Source organism: Alosa sapidissima, chromosome 11 (assembly GCF_018492685.1).
Source record: "Alosa sapidissima isolate fAloSap1 chromosome 11, fAloSap1.pri, whole genome shotgun sequence".
In the NCBI taxonomy this organism is placed as follows: Eukaryota; Metazoa; Chordata; class Actinopteri; order Clupeiformes; family Clupeidae; genus Alosa; species Alosa sapidissima.
Window position 1 is genome coordinate 15,463,743 of NC_055967.1, and position 21,852 is coordinate 15,485,594.

General features: G+C 47.4%; 3 protein-coding genes across 8 annotated transcripts in view; 2 read left to right on the plus strand and 1 right to left on the minus strand.

The window, feature by feature from the left end:
- The window catches only part of itpr2 (inositol 1,4,5-trisphosphate receptor, type 2), an 86,392-nt gene extending 81,082 nt beyond the window's left edge, over positions 1 to 5,310 (plus strand). For all 5 annotated transcript variants that reach the window (XM_042111339.1, XM_042111342.1, XM_042111340.1 and 2 more), the window contains 2 exons: positions 969 to 1,130; positions 3,768 to 5,310. In XM_042111339.1, the coding sequence (XP_041967273.1) occupies positions 969 to 1,130; positions 3,768 to 3,854 (249 nt within the window). In that variant the 3' untranslated portion in view covers positions 3,855 to 5,310. The remainder of the gene's footprint in view (positions 1 to 968; positions 1,131 to 3,767) is intronic.
- Positions 5,311 to 6,056: 746 nt separating this feature from the next.
- sspn (sarcospan (Kras oncogene-associated gene)) lies at positions 6,057 to 15,172 on the minus strand. Of its 2 annotated transcripts, XR_006035247.1 has the most exons (4): positions 14,484 to 15,172; positions 12,381 to 12,467; positions 9,053 to 9,600; positions 6,057 to 6,077 (listed from the first exon to the last, which is right to left on the minus strand). XR_006035247.1 is itself a non-coding variant. In XM_042111345.1 (3 exons), the coding sequence occupies exons 1-3, from the start codon at positions 14,691 to 14,693 to the stop codon at positions 9,241 to 9,243; spliced, it is 657 nt and encodes a 218-aa protein (XP_041967279.1). In that variant the 5' UTR covers positions 14,694 to 15,172; the 3' UTR covers positions 7,167 to 9,240. The 2 variants fall into 2 exon arrangements, 1 of the variants encoding a protein (XP_041967279.1); XM_042111345.1 differs by lacking the exon at positions 6,057 to 6,077 and having other exon boundaries at positions 7,167 to 9,600.
- A 1,937-nt stretch (positions 15,173 to 17,109) lies between these two features.
- bhlhe41 (basic helix-loop-helix family, member e41) lies at positions 17,110 to 21,123 on the plus strand. The gene is made up of 5 exons (XM_042111344.1): positions 17,110 to 17,350; positions 17,453 to 17,516; positions 17,661 to 17,768; positions 17,877 to 17,988; positions 18,180 to 21,123. The coding sequence occupies exons 1-5, from the start codon at positions 17,289 to 17,291 to the stop codon at positions 19,091 to 19,093; spliced, it is 1,260 nt and encodes a 419-aa protein (XP_041967278.1). The 5' UTR covers positions 17,110 to 17,288; the 3' UTR covers positions 19,094 to 21,123.
- Positions 21,124 to 21,852: the final 729 nt, after the last annotated feature.

The following is a 21,852-nucleotide window of genomic DNA, read 5'->3' on the forward strand; positions in this document are numbered from 1 at the left end:
ACACACACACACACACACACACACACAAGCCTAATCTCATTCACCAAACTTACGTCATTACACACACACATACACTCCTACACAAACACACACACAGACTTTCTATGAAATACCTGTACAAGTACACGCACACACACACACACACACACACCCTCAGTAAATATCGGGTTACAGGCCTGATCCCACAGAGTGAATAATTCATTGGGACACGTGTCTGCTCCGCTCTGTGTGATTAATCTGTTTGTTTATGTGTCACGGCCCCAGTCACATCTCTTTTTTTCCTGGTTTTGGCTGCCACAGCCGTTAGACTACCTTCTCAGCCGTGCGGTCCAGGAACCGTCGCCCCCACTGGCCCAACTCGGGGCCCTCCGCTGGGCTTTGGGAGGACTCTGGCACACTCTTACTCTCACTCACTCTCTCTCTCACTCTCACTCTCTCTCTCTCTCTCTCTCTCTCTCTCTCTCTGTCTTCAGAGCACTGCAGTGGAGAGAGAGGGGGACAGAGTTTGACGCGTATATTACTGCATTGCTGCCCTCACGCATAATCTGTATTCTGGCCGACGGTGCAGTGGAGTCTGTCTGCTTTGCTAAGCTCGGCTCTCCTCTCCTCTCCTCTCCTCTCCTCTCCTCTCCTCTCCTCTCCTCTCCTCTCCTCTCCTCTGTTGTGTTCAGTTCTGGCACGTGTGAGCGGTGCTGAAAGTTCTCTGCCTGCAACCCAGAGCCAGCTCCCTACACTCACACGCGTCAGATGAGAGAGGGCGAGAGTGTGAGGGAGGGAGAGAGAGAGGGAGAGAGAGAGAGAGAGAGAGAGACTGACCATTCAGCACACACACACACACACACATGCAGACAAGACACTTGGACTAGAGTTGGTGCAGCTTGCTCATTAATATTTACATGTTCCCTTTCCCTGTCTTGTCTGTACATCTGTGCGTCTGACTGTGTGTGTGTGTGTGTGCGTGTGTGCAGAAGAAGAACCTGGACTGGTTCCCACGCATGCGCGCCATGTCCCTGGTGAGCGGCGAGGGGGAGAGCGAGCAGAACGAGATGCGCTCCCTGCAGGACAAGCTGGACCTCACCATGGACCTGGTCACCCAGCTCTCTGGCCAGCTGTCCGAGCTCAAGGAGCAGGTAAGGCCACACCGCCCCCCCCCCCCCCACCCCCTCCACCCCCTCCACACCACACACACACACTTCACACACATGTGCCGGCAGCAAGGCTGCCAGCAGCCCTCTCTGCACAGCCCAAAATAGCCGAGCGGGATGCGCTAAAGCCCAGTATAGCCGAGCTTAGCATATTCCAGCTCGTCATCTTAGCACACGCACCAGTGCACGGCTTATGCAAAACACAGCCCAAGACAGGCCACGCGGGACTGCCCCATATGCCACCGACAGGCCTCAGACAACAAGTCTGGAGACAGACAGCTCAACAGCAGCACCTGAGCACTGGTCAGCCAGACTGTTGGCGTGAGAGCCGGACAGTGCAGCGGTACAGTGTCCTCACCCATCAGCAGAGCAGAGAAGCCAGCCCAGGAAGCAGGCGGAGGGCCAGGGTCACCCCCAGAATGGGCTGTCATCATATCCAACAAATTGTTTTGCAAGTTGGAGTTTTCATATCCTGCTGCCGCGCGGCCATGTTAATGACATTCAAATGAGTGCAGCGAGCACTGTGTTGGAGCAAGGGCAGACATCACACATCATTAAGTGGAGAGCCCAGCTTTCCCCTGTTTGAAGTCACTATTTGAAGTTCCCGGAGAGGACTCTTGACAAGAGCGCAGTGCTCTCGCTCGCTCGTCAAGGTAATTGCTGCTTCTGTGCCACACGCCATGTTGAAAGTGTCTGGGTTACGGAGGCAGGTGTGTTTGCTCCTCTCCAGGAATCGCACCGTCTCAATCCGAGCGTACAGAAACAAGAGCGGATGTTTAAAAAAAGAAAAATGAAAATAAAAGTGTTGCTGATAGATGTTATTGGGGGGGGGGGGGGGGTTCGTTCGGCTGCAGTCCCCAGCGTTGTGCTGTTACGGGAGTCAGAGGACATGACCCCACATGGGGCTGTTTGGATGTCCCAGTTCCACAGGGGTGTGACGGATCACGTACATCACCTGCCTCTGCGGCATGTGATTCCTGTAACAGCGCGCACCCTTGTTCACATGCTCCATCTCTCTCTCCCTCTCTCTCTCTCTCTCTCTCTCTCTCTCTCTCTGTGCGGCCGGGGAAAAACAAGCCATGGCACCCGGGACACTGAGGGAGGCGGGAGGGAGGGAGAGAGGGGTGTGGGGGAAGAGAGAGAGAGAGGGAGAGAACGAGAGGCGGATAGGGTGAGAGAGGAGGAGAAATGTCCTGTGTTCACTTAAGGAAAGGGACGTTTGAGATGGAGACTGTTGGACGAGGAAGTCTGGCCAGAGGGTGTGATCTCCAGGAGGTCAGGTGGATGAGAATGTCTGTTGCCATGGTTACACATAACAGGAGTATTCAGGTAAATAAGGTCCATTATGTCCTAACAAGATGGGTTGGGGCCAGTGGAACACATTGGGCTTGCCGTGTCCAGTGTGTGGTGGTGCCGGGGGGCCGGTGATGAGTGAGTTAGTAAGCGTGTGGACTATGAGGGGGCCGTGCTCAGTGCTGGGAGGCTGGAGGGCTGAAGGGCTGGGAGGCTGGAGGGCTGCAGTGCTGGGAGGCTGGAGGGCTGGGAGGCTGGAGGGCTGCAGTGTTGGGAGGCTGGAGGGCTGCAGTGCTGGGAGGCTGGAGGGCTGCAGTGCTGGGAGGCTGGAGGGCTGGAGGGCTGCAGTGCTGGGAGGCTGGAGGGCTGGAGGGCTGCAGTGCTGGGAGGCTGGAGGGCTGGAGGGCTGCAGTGTTGGAGGGCTGGAGGGCTGCAGTGCTGGGAGGCTGGAGGGCTGGAGGGCTGCAGTGCTGGGAGGCTGGAGGGCTGCAGTGCTGGGAGGCTGGAGGGCTGCAGTGCTGGGAGGCTGGAGGGCTGCAGTGCTGGGAGGCTGGAGGGCTGCAGTGCTGGGAGGCTGGAGGGCTGGTCTCTCGCTGGTGGTCCTGCCGCACAGCTGCTCTCCCGTCTTCAGTCATGAGACCAGAGGCCCTGCTTGATGTCTGTTGATATTAAGGAACTTATTAAAGTGATTTCCCCTGCTGCAGTGCCAAGTCATTAGGCAGACTCTCACACTGGTTTGGATCCCCCCCCTCTCTCCCTCTTTCTATCTCTGTGTGTGTGTGTGTGTGTGTGTGTGTGTGTGTGTGTCCACACTCGCACAAGTGAATGGACAGTCTTTCTCAAGAGAGCACAGTAGCTGCCTGCGCATACAAATATCTTCAACATAGTCACTCACACAACACATACAATACACACTCACTTACAGCACATACAACAACACAACAACACAACACAACTCAACACAACACAACATAACAGCACAGCACATACAAACACATTTGCACGTACAATTATCATGCCATCATCTCAACTCAATTAGTTCTGCCTCAGTTATCAGCTACTGGCCCTCGGCGCCACTGTGGGACTCTGTCTTTCTAAACCACCCATTTCATGTAATTAATATGATCACAGAGGCTGCTCAGTTCTAGCAGGCCACGGTGTGGGGAGGCCTCGGGGAGGAGGGGGCTGCTACTGGGCTCCTGCTCGTGTTTGCCCCCGAGGTGTGGGGCTCTGTGGGCTGAGCCTGTTTCATCAAATGGTCTCTCTCTCTCTCTCTCTCTCTCTCTCTCTCTCTCTCTCTCTCTCTCTCTTTCTCTGTGATGCCCTCAGATGACCGAGCAGAGGAAGAACAAGCAGAGGATGGGCTTCCTCGGGCCGCCGCAGTTGAACCATCATGTCATCGCTCCAGCGCACTGAAGGCCAACACACACACACACACACACACACACACACACACACACACACACACACACACAAAAATACACTCTACAATTTCACTGGTATGAGGGAAAATACTCACAGTTTAACACAATTCCAATGGATGCAAAAGGGCCAACGACACACAAAACACGCACACTCACACACTTGCTCATTAACAGACTAAGACAAACAAACCCAGGTGAGCTAGGCTAGGCACTGGGAGCCTCCGAGCCCTGCTGTTGAACGCTCCGGTCCCAGTGTGGTGTGTGCGGCGCTGCACATCAGGCTCTGTGTGGTGTGCTCCACCTGAAGTGACACACACACTCCCCTCCATACTGAAGGAGATGAGATGAGGTTTACACAGCAGATAGTACAGGCCTCAGACCTGCCCTCGTGCCTAATCTATGGGCCAACGGGCAGAGTGCAGGGGTCATGGACTTTATTAATGGGGCCACTGGAACTAGCAGTCTCACATTCTTAGTGCTCCAAGGAAAGAGTATTTAAAAAAGGTTGTAGTATTACTTTTTTAATGGTGTATGTCATGTATGTGTGTGATAGAGTTGTCTGTATTTGTGTACTGTATACATGTATGTAATTATGGGTTTGTGTGTCTAAACAAAGTGCCATTTTAATACAGTCAAATCACAAGGGACAAACTGGAGTGGTCCAGGTGCATTATGGGTGGCATGTGCCTGTCGCTCAGGAGGGCCTTCCGTGTGCATCAGACTACGCTCTTCCCTCCCTCCCTCCCTGAGCAGAAGAATGCTGACTAGAGACTGCCATTTCTGGATCTGCGGGAGGGAAGCAGAAAGCTCTGGAAAACCGCATCATCTCTCTGGCAGAGCGGAGCTGCCCACTAGTGCCTCGCCCTTATGCCAGCGTGTTTGGTTGTCCCACATTCGCGCTCAGCTCATTTCTCATCTCAAGTTTTATCTCATTTGTCTTTTGCGCCGGTGTGCCTCTTAAGCAACATGGGCTGCATCTTGTGCCTTCCTAACAAAGCTGTATATAAAATAGATGAAAAGATATATTGAGTATATTGTATTAAGTATATTGAGAAAATTAGGTTTATTTCTGTGGAATGTACTTGAAAAATTGTGTTTTATGTCTCGTGTCGGTACATAGTGGGGGGGGGGGGGGGTTATCCAGGACCACTGACCTGCATAGTGTGATCTCATCGTTATGTCCACTTACAGTACTTAAACCTTACGGCGAATTCTAATCTTGCTTGTCTGTGTGACTGATGTTAGCACCCAAAGGGAAAATCCTGCCAGTGACCACTAAATGCACAACAAGAGTGTTCAGTAAAAAAATGTGTTATGATAAGTTTGCACAATGGAACTAGAGGAGTATGCACTTCAGATGAAATGGTCCTTGTAATGTTTAATGAGAAGAGAATGCAGGCTGTGTTTTATGTGGTCAGATCTACTGTAATAAAGCTGTGATAAAGAGAGGAGTGATCTGCTGCTTGTATTCTACGTTTGCCTCTACCTGTCAGCAATAACTTGGGCTGAAACTTTGCCGTCAACAGACTGACACAAACAGACACACCCTCTCTCTCTCTCTCTCTCTCTTTCTCTCACACACACACACACATACACCCACACACAACCTTATCTTCCTTCTCTGTGATTGCCACACCACTCACTCACTCACATAAGCTTACTCACTTCCGAAGTGAACTTGACCTGACTGTGTGACGTCAGCTCAGCTGAGGGCTGTAGCCCCAGACGAGAGTTGAACCGACACCGGTCAGTAATTACCACTGAGGGCATAATAACTCAAAGAATTTCACCTCAACCGTTCTCTAGTTTCTCAACCATTCTCTCGGTAGGTCTGCTGTGTCATCTTTGATCACATTGAAAATGACAAGTAAAAGGAACTTTTTTATTTATTTAAAAATGGTTGTAGATCTGTAGAAAAGACTGTCCAGGCCCCAGGGCCATCTCCTCTGAACTGAGAGGACAGGAGTGTTTGTGCTGTGACTGAAACTGTGGCTAAAATTAACCCCCACATATGCGCTATAATAACCCACAGCTGTCACCGGTGGCACAGGGAAAGTCCAGCATATCTGAAATACTCAGCCAGGGAGAAGGGTTCAGTGGGTGGTATCCTTCTTCCCCCACCAACACACACACAAACTCTTCCGTTTTCGACACGCACAAAATCCCCTGGCTCACCAGACACAGACACACACACACACACACACACACACACACACTCCTCCCTTCATTGTTCTGCTCACACACAATGTGTTTGGTTCCAAAGGGCTTGAGAGCAGATTAATTATTAGCTAGGCTATGCTGTCATCAAGGAAGGTAGACACAATGTGAAATATTAACAGCAACAAGTGCTTTTGGTTCTGAATGTTTCTCCCTGGAACTACCTCAGTTTGCACACAGTCTGCATCTCAGGGCCTCAGGCAAAGACACACAACCCCCTGACCTGAACTCCTCGGCCTCCCCACATTCAGTGAAAACATCCATTTTTGACATTGATTACTGGATCAATGTCTTGACATCTACAAGCTTCACAGCATTAATCTAAAATACGCAAAAACTCTCTCACACACACATGCATACACACACACACTCGCATACACATCTCTGGCATTCACAAGCAGGTGGCCTCGGTTTCCAGGGAGAAGATGGTGTTCTGTGGCGGCCGAAGGCCATAAACAATCATTAATCTAAATATACTGGCCGCATGTGATGCATGGCATGTGACTTCCTGTGTCATGCCAGCAGGGATGGGGACCGGGTCACAAGGTCCGGAGAGGAGCATCAGAACACCCCTGAAGGCACAGCCACAAATAAATAAATAAATGAATGAGCACACAACAGTGAGCGACACAGCCATCAGCAGCTTTCTCTTTTGCCTCAGCAGCACTCGGCTGTCCTCCAATCGGAGCGCAGGGTGAGGCGTCGCATTTCGATGCCCCCTGACTCATGACACCAGCACGGCTACTGTCTGTCACCCGTGGGCCGCACCTCGACCAGCAAGGAACACTGCAGCCTCTGTCCACTGACAGAGAACTGCTCCAAAGCTGGGTGAGACTGTGAAATATGGTGTCAGCACTACATGCCTTCTTTGAGGCTGTACACGCTCCTGAGAGTTTGGGCCTCGAAAATCAGCTTAAGCCCAAAGTAAGTTACTCAAGTCTGGATGTTCTGGAAACTGTCATATCTCAGGTTTATGAAAGTGACCACAGAGCGGCCAAGACTCTTTTATCTCATACATGTACTACAGATGGTAGCTCAGTAAGAAGAGTGACAGCTTATAAAGGGAGAAGTAATTACAGAGGCATGGTAAGGCTTACTTATGATCTTTTATTAAAAATAAGAAAAAAAGAGACGTACACAGAGAATGTAGACTGGACTATCAGCAGTGGCTGTGTAACCTGTGCAAGGCATTTGACTGTAGCACCAGACCCAAGACCTTTTGACCATGCATCAAATGGGAATACATTGATATGTATACACCGTAAAATGAACAAAAAAATACACCAACAGTACAGACATTAAAAATGGTTCCTCCAAACACCACACAGACTTGTTTAAATTGTTTAAAAATCTGATCTGAAATCATTACAAGATTGAATCAACCAATCCCAGTAGAAAAAATAAAAATAAAAAAGTTCCCGTCTATGTATGTCTTCTGTTGGGTGCACTCTGGATTGTGGGACAGTGCATTTGAAACCCTTGTGCTTTTCCATTGGAGCAGATGGCAGTTGGTGTCTATATTAGTATTGTTGCTGCGTGGGGTTGAGTGTCTGAGTACCCCTTGTGCACCCCCTGGCAGCAGTAGCAGCGGAGGTTTCCAGTGGCTGGCTGGACTGTGACTCCGGCCCACTGGACTGGCCAGAGGCCTCGCTGACTCCACCTAACAGCGCTGCTTGTTGTTGTGCTCCGGATCAGGGTCAGAAAAACAACGCGGCTGGTCATTTTCCCTTCATTAGACAGGCACTGGTTTCTTTCCCTTTAAGCATGCGTAATGATACTGACTCGCAAAGGGGAAAGGATACAGCATGTAGTATCATTAGAGATTCAACAACAAATTCAACAAACATAGCAAACCAAGCCAAAGAGGATATTACTGAATTCAGACTAAATGTAGAGAAAATCTATGTCAGACCACCGCACTCTGTGTAAAATGTAAAAAGTATTTTATACACAACACTCCACATGACTGCTTGGCTTCTGCCTGACTGCCTGCCTGACAGCCCTCCCACAGCTGGTCTGCACAGCTCAGGAGGAGGTCAAAATAAAAGTCTTTTTTAAAGTAGTAAACACTGTTCAGCAACATTTGTCTTAAAGAGATACAACACAATTCAGAATGCCAATGCGATTCCCCCTTATATTTGGCAACCTTGTAAACTGACTTATCTTGCATGTATTTTAAATGCTGTATAAGGCAATGGTGCTGACTGCTGACTGATTTATATCTGTAAAAAGGACATCAAAAGTGCAGAGGAAGACAGCATGAAGCGTACTTCCATGTCTCTGGTTCACTACCCCGGTGAACACATCCTCATTGCAAAATGTTGTAGTATTGCATCATAGGTTCTGTCTGTGAGAAATGCCAGCACTCTGTTCCAATTTGCTTACTTCTGTACTTACAATACCTAATGTGAGGGCAATAAGTGCGTTCACACTGATCATTATGACGACGCAACGCGCGCTGCAAACTCATGGCGAGTGTAAAATGCTGGACACTTTCAACGCCCTCAACAGAGCTTGGATTCATAGCAGAAGGGCAGGGATCATTTTCAAGATAACTGGTTGAGGAAGCTGGTGCAGCAGCAGTGGAAAACACACTTAACAGATGCACAACCAAGTTTTGACAAAACACAACAATGCTGCTGTCGTATAGAACACACCAGTAACGTTCTGTTTAAATATTGTAATCGTCATTTTAGCTAAGTGCACTGAGTTGGTGTTCAATTTGAGTCATCACTACCCTGTGCACAGTGCATTGCATGAAAGTGTACTGACAAAAGTATGCCAATTAGAACAGAGAGCAGGTCTCCTGCACTGGCACCTGTATTAACACATTGTAAGGAAGTTGCATAGAAAGCTACTTTAGAAAAGTATAAACCTATGAAACTTTTTCAAAGGTCATCTGAGCTCTCTCTGGTTCTCTCTTTCAAACACACACACACACACACACACACACACAGCCAAGCAGACTCATACCAGTAAAGTGGGATATTAGAAAAAATACAACAACCATGGACAACCATGGATTTGGTGACTAGAACGGCACACACACACATTGTTCATTAGGCAAGTGAGAAGACGCTGAACATGGTTTCAACCTCTCTTCACAGAGCCCTCAGCCTTTCTGTTCCGTCTCTCTCTCTCCCTCTCTCTCTCCGACAGACTCACACCTTCTGCCAGTGCTGGGTGGAGAGTGACCCCACCTGCAGGCCGGCGAAGAACACCTGGTAGCGGTGCTTCCACATGACGAAGGCCCCCACGGCGCAAACCAGCGCCGCGGCCAAGTTCAGCACCATCTGCAGCAGGAAGTAGATCTTGAGCGTGTCCATGACGGCCGAGCAGTCGCCCACCGCCTCGTAGGTGAAGGTCCGGGCGATGGGGTCCAGAGGGTCCAGCGTGCACACACAGTCCTCCCCCAGCTCGCGGCAGCTAAAGCCGTTGGCCAGTGAGAAGTGGTGACCCTGGAAGGCAATGACCAGCACAGAGATGACCAGGCCCCCCGAGCACAGCAGGAAGTAGAGCACCTGGGCAAAGAGAAGCACAGGTCCGATCAGTGGGCAGAGATGGATAAGGGTAGCCTAGAAATCTAGACGCGCCCCTAGCGGCTGCCAGGGCTAGTCTAGCAACTCTCCGTTGGCTTGTGAGCTCCAGAAATCGAAACTCAATCAGGCCAATGAAATCGTGTATAGAGTCGTTAGGTGGGCTTAACATAATGATTGATGGCAGAGTTGCAACAGTGTGACACGAGTTAAGCTTTTATTAAGTTGGCAAATGTTTGAACTAGCCAACTAGCTCCGCTGGTGGGAAACGCATCATAGCGCTGCCGCTGTCCTATTGCGTGCAGAGGGAATTTGAAAGACAACTGATTATCCCGCCCCTCGGACTGAGCACTGCGAACGGTGAGTGCCCAGACCCTACATTTGAATAGCCTGGGTGTTCCCATGCTGCCTTGCGCGCGATTTGATTCACGCTGCTAAGGCAGCCTGGAGACCATGGAGCAAATTTTCGCCTGAGATAGGGGACCAATCACAGAACAAGGGGGAAAGCAAGACGATGATGAGCTATGCACAGACGCATTTGATAGACATCCGTGGCACCCAATAAACGGATCTGGGCATTTTTTTCAAATACGAGAAAATTAATGTTTGGTTCCCAGACCACGTCTCATTGAGAAGTGGTGGCGCTAGCCAGGCTAACATTTTAATGTGGCTCTGGCTCGTCAGGCTAGGATAAGGGGGCACTGGCAGGGATCCCGCAAGGTAACTATAATACAATACTTCCTGTTGCAATGTGACTTCTTGTAAGTGTGACTGTTTGCACTTCTGATGCATTTTGTTTAGTTAGTCAATTAGTCAATAGCCTTGCCCTGCTAGCCCTGTTGACTTTAGCATTAGCCTTGCCTTGCTAGCCCTTTTGACTTTAGCATTAGCCTTGCCTTGCTAGCCCTGTTGACTTTAGCATTAGCCTTGCCTTGCTAGCCCTGTTGACTTTCACATTCCTCTCTTATCAGGGGCACCTCTTCTTCTCCACAATCTCATATAAGGAATTGCATAAGACAAGAGGAAGTGCAAATAATGAGAGTTTTTATAGCTCCATACTGCCATGCTCAGGGGCTCACTGTGCAGGCCCAACAAGACTGACGGAAGGCAGCTAAGTAAAGGTAGGGGAAGGTTAACGTGGGTCACATATCACTGACCATTCCTGTCTATTCAGATATTCCTTTAGCCTAGAAATCTAGACGCACCCTAGCGGCGGCAAATTAATTTGCTCATGATATAGGATGGCCCGCCAGGCTAATATTCCTTCATTATGATACCTCCATATTACAGTGGCATCCTATTAAAACTGGTGGAACCTAGTTTATTAAGTCCCTAAATTGCAAACCATCCATAATCTGACCACAGACCGGTTGCTGTGTGACAAAAAGGAGGCCACACTGATTGGAGTGGTGGAGCTGCTGTGGATGTGGGACTGAAACCATCTGCTCTGGCCCTAAGATAGTGCTGCTCTACCCTCATTCACAACATCCCCATCTCTGCATATCGGTCCCATCACTCTCTCCCCTGACCACATCGGTCATTCATCTCAACCCGTCTTTGTCCGCCTCATGCCAGGTTCCCATCTCTCCCTCAAATCTCATTCTGTCAGCGTCTCGATCTCTGTCCCTCGGCTTGCTCTCCCTCTGGCCTCTCTGTCCATCTGTCTATCATCAGATGGGTTCCATCACTCCGCACTCTCATTCTCCTCTCTCTTTTCCCTCCATTTGACATCAGTAGCGTTTAGAGCATTAGACCATTGACATGAAACTGTGAATAGACTGTGACAAATGCCCCTCCACACACACACACACACACACACACACACACACACACACGCACACATACAGGTAGGCTCAGACAGATAAAGACCATTTCAGTTGTGCATGTGCTTGTGTAACATGTGTGTGTGTGTGTGTTTGTATATGTGCCTGTACTGTATGTGTGCATGCGTGTCACATCCATGTATCCACACACACATGACTACATGGACTATGTGCGACAGCCACACGCCAGCGTAGTTTATGTAATTACACAATCCCCAATAACTGTAAAAACCTGCTTCTAAATCCAGGGCTTACATAACGCTCTGGCTGTCCAGTCCTGGCCTGCTGCGGCCCCGCTGTGTACGGTGGCGTGCTGCTGGTGGCATGACCACCAGCGAGATTGCACTTTAATGAGCTGATGTGCTGTGGCTGCAAGCTCTCCGCAAGGCCAGCGCTAAAATGTCAGGCCATGCCAGATGGAGCCTCCTCCCCCGCTCCGCGATAAAGGCATCGCATCTCTCGTCGGGGGTAGGCTGGTCAACATGCTGCTAACTTTGGCTAGACCTCCCTCCATCAGTATAACAACATTAGTGTGTCTATGTTGTAATGGTTGAAGGCTACATGTCATATACTGTGTGTGTATGTAATGTATGTATGTATGTAATGTATGTATGTAATGTATGTATGTATGTATGTATGCATGAAAGCGTTTATGTGTCTCTTTATAAGCTCACCTCATTATTGCATGAAAAATGAATGTATAACTGGACCACATACAAACACACTATGTTGAACCATAACTTTCTTCTGAATCTGCATGTGGGAGAGTTGGTGATTGCAAGGTGTTGCACACATAGTGCAAGAGTTCTGAGTAACTGGTAGACTGAGTAATCTGTGTTATGAAATGGGGTGAAGTTAGGGCTGTGGTGGCGTGGTGAGGCGTCAGCAGAATTTCCACTGAATTTCAGAGCAAATATCAACACTATCCAAGCTCTGTCTCACCTTGACGATGAACTGCATGGATGTCCTCTCATCAGCCCGGTAGGTGATCAAGTAGAGGACGAAACCCAGCAGGGACACCACACACAGCTAGAGGAAAGAAAGAGAGAGAGAGAGAGAGACAGAGAGAGAGAGAGGGACCATAAGATACAACTGTGTGTGCACAACAGTGGTAAAAACCCAATCTTAATACACTTTAAAAACAAATTATGCCAAGAAATTAACCCAGTTTTCAGATACAGCTGTCCGTGCACTTTTAATGAACGCATGTGCGCATGCTCGGAGAACGGGGTCCACGACAAACGTTTTCATTGTGCGCCAGGTTATAAACACATACCAACTTGGCCGAGCATTCCCCTTAATCTCATTTGTGGTTCAGCAGCCTTCTTCAATTCCCCGCTCATTCCAGGGTTTTCTTGAGCGCAGTTATCAACATTGTGCAATGTACCATTGAGTTGTCATCAGATAATGTAATCATGGCCCGTGGTAAATTGGATAGTTTTCCCTCTCTCTCTCCCTCGCCGCGATAACACTCTCCTTCTCAGTTTGATTCCTGTCTTGTGACTAACGTGCAGTATCTAATTTAATTGTTTTTCCCAGGTTCTTAGGAAGCAGGCAGGCGGGTGGGCAGAGGTTTGAGGAGGGGGGGGGGGGCCTAGGGGTTTCTTGGTGACCTAAGTGTTTTTCTCTGTCTCGTGAGGCTCTAACTCTATAAGTGTTGGTGTGGCCAGAGGTTCATTGATGGCCTGCTGGCATCATGAGGGGAGGGGAGGGAGGGTGGATGAACGTGATCTTCACCTTCCTCTCTGCCTGACTGAAGGACTTCCACGGTGCCTCACAGGGCAGACATCCCAGCCATCAGTCATCAGTCAGCCAGGGTCAGGGTCAGGGTCAGGGTCACCAGAGCAACTCAGTAACAAGCCAGAGGAGTCACCTTGCTATATGGAGAGAGTGGCTCAAATAGCTGAGACACCATACAGCCCAGTCAGGAACCATCTTCCTGTTTACTGCTGGAGCTGTTTTCCTGAGAGCAGACAATCCTATTTAGACTCTATGGTACTATAACTAGGGCAACAAAAATCCATCTGGACAGTAGTGAGAACTGTAATTGCTATGTGAACATGGATGAACAGGATGTCTTTTTCCACATTTGAGGCAGATGAATCACAAGCAAGAGCAATCACAAGAGTTCAGGCGCGTTTTATTTTAGCAACAAACAGCCAGGCTGTGGCTGACAATCCAATTTAAACATAGGGGGCAGCACCTTTTCAAAGTCACTGAACGGTTCCCACTGCAAAACAACATTATCCAAATCAAGACCAAAATAAATGAGACAAATCTCCAAACAAAGTCAGGATGAAGGCTGAGTAAACATGTTTACCTCTGGGCGCTCTGGCTGTGCTGGACAAACAAGAGGTCCCACAGTAAGATTAGTGTTAAAGTAGCTGTCCTTCTTAACATAGTCCCAAGCCTGTAAGTGTACCGTTTCTCTTGAAATAGCTGTCTCTGAGTATTATTTCCACATAATGTCATGTATACTACATGCATTTTAACCCCTCAAAATAGCCATGACGCATGTTAGCTACAAATTCAGGGCTGGTCTCAGTGAGTCATTTACTTATGAGTAATATGGAGTTCACTGTTTAATTCCATTAACTTAGCCAGCTTTGCAACACCATGGCTCACTCCAGATATGATCTTTGGAGTTGATGACTTAAGTGGCATGCGGTAGAGATCAGAGAGTATGGCACAGCATAGGAAAGTGTCCAGGACCATGTCCACCCACAGCAGTTTCCACTGCGACAATAGGAAAACCACAAGTGGCACAGGGGGATGGTAATGAGTGCATGTGTATGGACAGACAGAGAGACAGACAGACAGAGACAGACAGACAGACAGTCACAGACACAAGGAGCATTTCGACTGCCTCCTGAGCTGCACCGAGGACAAGGTGTGCGTGCAGTTCGCCCAGTGCTGGGACGGGTCAGAGGGAGGCTTCGAGTTAGTGTGGGCCGGACCTCATGCTTGGCCCGGGCGGAAGGGTGGGTTTGGCATGCCATGCAGTGGACAGAGGAAGAGGAAGAGGAAGGAGGCGTCCATGCTTACGATGATCCCTGCCCAGTGGGGCGTCTCCCTGGCCAGCAGAGAGGGGCTGATGGCGGCCATGATGAAGGCCAGGACGGCGATGGCGGCGCCGAAGATGAGCTGCAGCAGGGCCACGAGCAGCGGGAAGCGGCAGCCGCAGCACTTGTGTGCCTCCTCACTCACCACGCCGTCCGCCTGGCCCATCTCCCTCTCCTTCTGCGATCCCATCATGCACTTCCTGCCGCGCTGCTGCTTCCCACACGCTTGACTGCTGCTATTCTCCCGATCCGATGGCTGGAAGCTTCTCTCTCTCTTTCTCTCTTTCTCTCTCTCTTCCTGACTCGCTCTCCCTCTCTAATCCGTCCTTTTCTCACTCTCCTTTCTTGTTCCTTTCTTCCTCTTCTTCCCTCTGTGCCCCTGACCGGCGCTCCGCTCCTCTGTCCTACTGGTGACTAGCTCTCTGCCCGCTGGTTGACGGCAGCTCCCCCAGCATCCCCCCTCCCTTTTCCCTTCCCCTCCCCGCTGACAGAGAGGCCCAGACCGCGCTGCTATTTGGAACCGGAGAGCCTCTGAACTAATATGGAAAGCATTTGGAGCAGATTCCTCGAGTTGCCCGTGCGCCGCATATAGAGCAAAGCACAGCCGAGGAGAGAGAGAGATAGAGAGAGAGAGAGATAGAGAGAGAGAGAGAGAGAGAGAGAGAGAGAGAAGAGAGAGAGAGAGAGACGGGAAGGAGGGAGTATGAGTGAGGGGGAAGAAGAGAAGGGGGGCTCCAACACACGACCGGCAGATGAACAAAGAGCTGCCTCGCCTCGCCTGCTCACGGAGGGGCCAGAAGGAGCCGTCTGATTAAAAGGGAAAACAGCAATTATGGGGAGATGAGTCCAGGCACTAACACGGCACGCCATGGCCAGCCACTGTGGTCAGGAGGGATGGCTCCTGGCAGCGCTGTCATGCCCAATAGGGCCCACTCCACTCCAAACACAGGGCCAAGCCCCGGTCACATGATTTGGATGAGGGGGTAATGTGACCTGCGAGCATGTGAGGGCTTTAGGGCCAAATCTTTGATGAAAATAATGAAAAGGTGCAGATGCACTTACTGTACTCCACTTGCAGGGCTGCATCAAAGCACTCCGCCGGCTGCCACCAAAGCCAGGCTAGAAAACTTTTTGGCCTGATGGCAGACATGTAAATATTAAATGGCAGTGAAACAGCAAGCAGTTGTCAACAAAATAGTTATTTATTGAATATTTTGACAGGATTGTTTATTTGTGCTATAACTGATCATTTCATGTTTGTTGTGGTTGAATCTAATTAAAGGGTGAACATTTTCTTTTACACTGAGGTCATATTAAGGTGTTAATGTGTGCATTAGGGGGGTTCTACACATCCTGAATAAACCTGTAATTCAGTTATTACATGGGAACATGGGAAAGTCTAGTTGATTACAGTATCTTACCTCAAAGATGACCCTATGACCCTATTGCTCAATGGACCAAGAAGATAGGAACTGTTCCACTACGGCTTTGCATATCAACATTCATGTCAAAACCCACTTGCCCACCCACCCACTTTTAGTGTAAGATAGTATAAAAAAAAGTAAAAACAGGCTGACCACCACTAACCAAGATGTCAGGGCCACACATTTAATTGATTCCTAATTTTCCACTGTTAAATAACAAAAGGATTCAAATTCATCATAGTCCAGCTTTTGTACAACTTTTAATGGTCATAGCCAGTTGAGGTTTTGACTGAAACGTTGAGTACATCGTATGACACTGAGACCACCAACGCAGCCATGGGCTTTTCACTTAAATCACCAAACATGTGAGCAAGCCAATTATAGAACTGACTGTTACAATATCTACTGTAAAAGAAAAAATGTCTAAGACTGTGATTAAAATAAATTACAACATATATTTTATTTACTTTCATTTATTTTCATTCCTAGGTTAATTAGTCAGTTTAATTACATTTCATATGCTTTTTTTTTTCACAGTAAATTAGTCACCCAGTAAACTAACAGTCTCTAGAAATACACTGCACTGTTTTCAGGGTGACAAGTCACTTCCCTGGTATTTATTTGATACTTCAGAGCATATCAAACAGTGCTGGCATGTGAGTATGTGTAATTGGTTCGGCCTGTTTATGGCAGAGACTTGTGTTTTCCATGTAGAATTAGTCATAGACATTATACCACTAGTGATATCACTTTATACCATTAGTGAGATTCATGCTGCTGCATGCAATCTTGGCTATGGCCATTGAAAACCCCTTATGACAATCTGCTATATCTTTAACAGTATGCCTAAGTGCACTGCTGTGGTTGACATTATACGTAGGCTATCGTTGGCTGAGTAAACATGCCCTATCCTATGTCATTATATAAACAACCTAGAGCGCAAAAAAACACAAACTTCATAGTGGCATAGTTTGATATTTCCACTGGCAAAGAAATTCAAGCCGTAATTTACATAAAGGGCACTGATACTGTCCTATAAACTGGTCCAATAAAAAAAAAACTGTTAAGCGATGCCATGCCTCACGACGAGATGATTCTTCGGGCGCTTAATTACCGGACTTTGAGCTGGTGCAGTTTACACGTGAGTTCGGAGCCGTTCCCTTCTGGAGGCGCGCGTGCGCTCTGGTTTCACACAAAGTGGTCTGGCAAAGTGGCAGTCTAGGAAAGCAGGCATCATTCTGAAGTGCAGCGCCACCGGATAAACGCACGCTGTGCAGTGTCTCTTCGTTCACTGGAGTTGGATTTAAAACTCTTGCAAGCCAAAGAAGTTTGAGTAGCAAGGTTTAAAAAAAAAAAAATAAGTAATGGATGAAAGAATACCACGCCTCCAGGATAGGCAGTACATTGATCACGCAGACTTCTTGGGGTAATTCTTTATCTTGCATATTGAGTATTTTCCACAACATATTTACCAGTCAAAATGAATGGGATCTCTCGTTAACACCTGGACTTTTCTGTTTCATTTCAGGGTGGAATATTCGTCTCTGTATATGTGCAAATCTAAAAGAGGGATGAAGCGCGAAGACGGAAAGGTAAGCAATTCGGCAGTTCAACACACCGGCAATGACTCTTGGTCGCCGTCTTTTGAATGTTTATTCTTAAAAAGATTCACCAAAAAGATGTTGTTGACTGAGGTGCTTATAGTAGTTTTAACAGACATTTTTGCTTTCATTCAGGACGCTTATAAGTTGCCACATCGCCTGATAGAGAAGAAGAGACGAGACAGAATTAATGAATGTATCGGACAGCTTAAAGATTTGTTACCTGAACATTTGAAACTGACGGTAAGCTTATTTTCTCTAAATGGTTTGTTAAGTGGGAGATATGATTATTGAGACGCAGAATTGCATAACATTTTCAAAGTTTAACATGTACCATCTTTTACTTTTTAGACCCTTGGGCATTTGGAGAAAGCGGTTGTACTTGAGTTAACTTTGAAGCACTTAAACGCCTTGACTGCTGTGACCGAGCAGCAGCACCAGAAGATAATCGCTTTGCAGAACGGTAAATTACATAATAGTTGTGCATGTGCCTTGACAAAACAAACAGATATATTCTTAGGTAACAGTCTGAATAAGTGTTGATAAGTTAAAATAATGGTATTGTGATACGTATCCGTAAAAGATAACTATCGGTCATTAAAAGTGCATGCAATCCACTCATCCTCTCCTCTCCTGTTCACTGTTGCATGACAGGTGATCGGTCGATGAAATCTTCCTTCCAAGCCGATCTGGAGGCTTTCCACTCGGGCTTTCAGGCGTGTGCCAAAGAGGTCCTGCAGTACCTGAGCAAGTTCGAGAACTGGACTACTCGCGAGCAGAGGTGCTCGCAGCTCGTCAGCCACTTGCATAAAGTTTCCGGGCAGTTTCAGCCCGGTGCGCAGCTCCTGCAGCATCAGCTGCAGGACCGCGATGGTCCCAAAGGAGACGGTCAGGCGAACTGTGTACCGGTCATTCAGAGGACTCAGAACCCAGAACTGAACGAGAACGATACTGACACTGACAGTGGATATGGCGGTGAGGCGGAGAGAAATGAGGGGAAGCTTGGCTCAGATAAAGGACCTGAGAGCGGCAGGGCGCAGGAGGCAAAAGGTGTCAAGATCAAACAGGAATTCGGGGATGACCGCACTGCCAAGAAACCAAAGATGAGCTGGAGTGGAAATGGTGTGGCAAGTGCAGACCCAGCAAGCCGTCCTGATCTGGCTTTCATGAACTCACTGATGGGAATCACTGGTATTGGACAGCAGACTCCATTTTGCATGCCTTTCTACTTCATTAACCCCTCGGCAGCAGCGTCCTACATGCCTTTATTTGATAAAAGTAACCTGGAGAAGTATGTGTACCCGGCAGCCGCGGCTGCGCTCAGCAGCCCTTTCCCATGGCTCTACCCGGGGCTCCCCGCACAGGCGGCCGCAGCAGCAGCAGCTTTTCCGGGGCTGGCGGCAGACAAGAGCGGATTCAGCATGACCTCACAGAGCAATGACTGTCCGAGTCCCAGTGAGGATGTGTCAAACGAGGCGGAATGTGGGTCTCCCGCGGAAGGGGACCAGGGTCACGAGAATGATAATGGCGAGGATGAGACCCTCCGAAACGAAAATGACGGTACATAATCATTCATTTTCTTTCTCTTTTTTGCCTGTATAAAGACCATATTTATCGTTGTTAGTCAATTTAAGTTCATTCAACATTCAGTGTAGTGTTTCTGAGATTTTTTTGAAAAGCTTTGTTTTTATTATTATTTTCATATTTTTTTATTCAAAGTAGCTTCAAGATTGGTTCACATCTGAATTGGTCATTGACTTTGGGGAGGTTGGGGGACGTTGTAACAATCTGTGCCTTTTGCACTTTATCCATGATATATTTGAATGATAATCGACTTTGATTGACTTCAGCAACTTACATATGTTATCTAGTCCATCCAGATGTGATTGTTTATCAAAATGTTTGAATTTCTGGGAATTTGCTTTTTTATCTACTTAGGAATAGGACACTTTCTATAGTGCAATATATGATTTAGAACTTACTCTTTACCCAGCTGCAGCTATTCTTTTATTTTCACATTTAATTTGGAATTAACTTACTGTATGGGACACTTGGATGTATCATACTGACCTCAACTAGGGTGTTTACCATCGAAATTGCCACAGTATTTGTCATTGATGCCTCTTGCACATGTAACTGTGTTGCATTTGTAATTTACCAGAGCGTTCAGGCTTTCCTCAGTGCTTGAACGCAGCTACTTATATACCTCAACAGGAGTTCTTGAATGGGACTGATACAGAGGAGGGTTAACTGGTGAACTCAGTACAGGTTATAAGACAAGGACATTTACAATTACACAAGCCTTGAGTAACAGTCCTCTGACTCGCTGTTACGGCTGCCCCCTTACCCTCCCCAACCACCGATTCTGGTCTATTGTCATCAATAATATGTTTTGTGTTCTTGAAAATGTCCATTACCCCCCCCCCCTTCCCTCCCCCCTCCCATGTAGAAACAGTGTTTGCCTGACGTGCAAATCATTTAAATTTATCTAAAGAGTCCTTGTGACCTGAAGATGTTGTTTGACCCCAGCCCCCTAGCCCCCACCTCACTGCAAGTGTTAGACTACTGTGTCCTCTGTGGACAGGCATCTCTGACAGGCATCTGGCCCAATGACTTGCACCTCCAGCAAAAACATACAAGGTATATTAGCACCTTATGGAACTTTGATATTGAATGTATTATATATGTGTTTTTTCCGTAGATATGAAAGTTTGTATATACTCTGATAAAGATCTAGTTCTTTGCTCTGAGAGGTAAAGTGCACTTGTTCATGCCTTCTCCTTCCGTGTTCTCCTCACTCTTTGGTTTCCTGTGATTGGTTGTTCATCTGAAGTGTACTATAATTTCATGGCAAAAGTCTACGCCACCAAGGCAAACATCCAAGGCTGTATGTATATCTGTGTATATATGGAAACCATGATACGAAGCAGCTGATTATGTTGATCTTAGGATGGCATCCCCATGTCTGTCCCATAGGTGCTGATATTACTTTCATTCTCACCACCCAAAGACAGAAAAAAATGACTTTTTCTGTAAGAACATTTGGTCTCATTGGAAATAATAAAAAAAAAACCCTGTTCAGTACTAATATGAGCTCCCTAACTTGTTTAATCCATGTAGCAAACCAGTATCATATTCCAGCATGTCCACAAATGTGCATACAGGTGATAGCACTAGACAAAGTTGAATGAGTAAGTAGGTGATGAGCGATGCCATTCTTAAGGCTGTCATCAGACGTTCTTGTTTTCTGACAGTTGTCAAAGTGATGTGTTTTTTAAACGAGTGTCGAGTTATTTTTTGCTGGATAGGAAATGAGATACAGAAATTGCCATTTATTTTTGCAGACTCAGTACTGCTTTTAAAGCTTCTGTTTAGATCCTCTGCTGTCAATTGCCCGGAGCAGTGGCATGTCTGTGTAAATAGTCTGTGAATATGCTACAAATACTGTATGTCTAATGTTTATGTGGTAGAAGAAATCTCTGGATTTTTTAAAGGATAAAACAGAGCAACTGTTGCACATTTCGTTAATGCTTTACACAATTGCTGTTCTAAATTATTGCAGTAAAGTTGTCAAATAAAAACAAAAATATTAAGACTACTTCTGTTGTCAGTTCCTTAAATTCTCCTCTTGTGTATGAATATTTGCTGCTGTACAAGAACAGTGCTTGACTTAACATTGAAATGTCAGTGTCCCAGCACTGTTGGGTGGTCTTAGCTCCCACTGATGGATCTGCTGGCCGAAGCCACACCAGCCAGATGACCAGCCATCTTCTGGCATTAGTGTGACCAGACAAAGGTGAATAGCAGAGTTCATCACCTGGTGAAGCTGGTGCAGTGGGGTGATGACACATACTTCCACACCACAGACACGCGACGCACACGTGCACACACGCAAGCACGCACGCACGCACACACACACAAAAGTAAGCATCAAAACACACGTGTCTCAATTGCTCAGTCTTTGACCCTGTCTCAGTTATGTAGCCTTTATGTAGTATATCACTTGATCAGATTGCTGTGCCAATTGTAAACAGCAAGATGCACCACAGTATTTCACAGGGCATTTCCACTACACCTACACTTACTTTCAGCATACACATGACAAACTAAGGAAATAAACTTCTATAGAACTACATTTGATAAATATCTCATCAGACATAAAACATTCATTTATTCATTCTTTTATGGGGGGTGGATTCCAGTGACCGCTGTCTCCCCTCTTTGTTCCTCAGTATGGTGTGGCCTGAGCAACACCTTTTAGCAAGTTACATAATCCTGGGGAAAACCTGTGGAGAGGCAGTCTGCTGTCCGGCCATTTCTCTGCAAA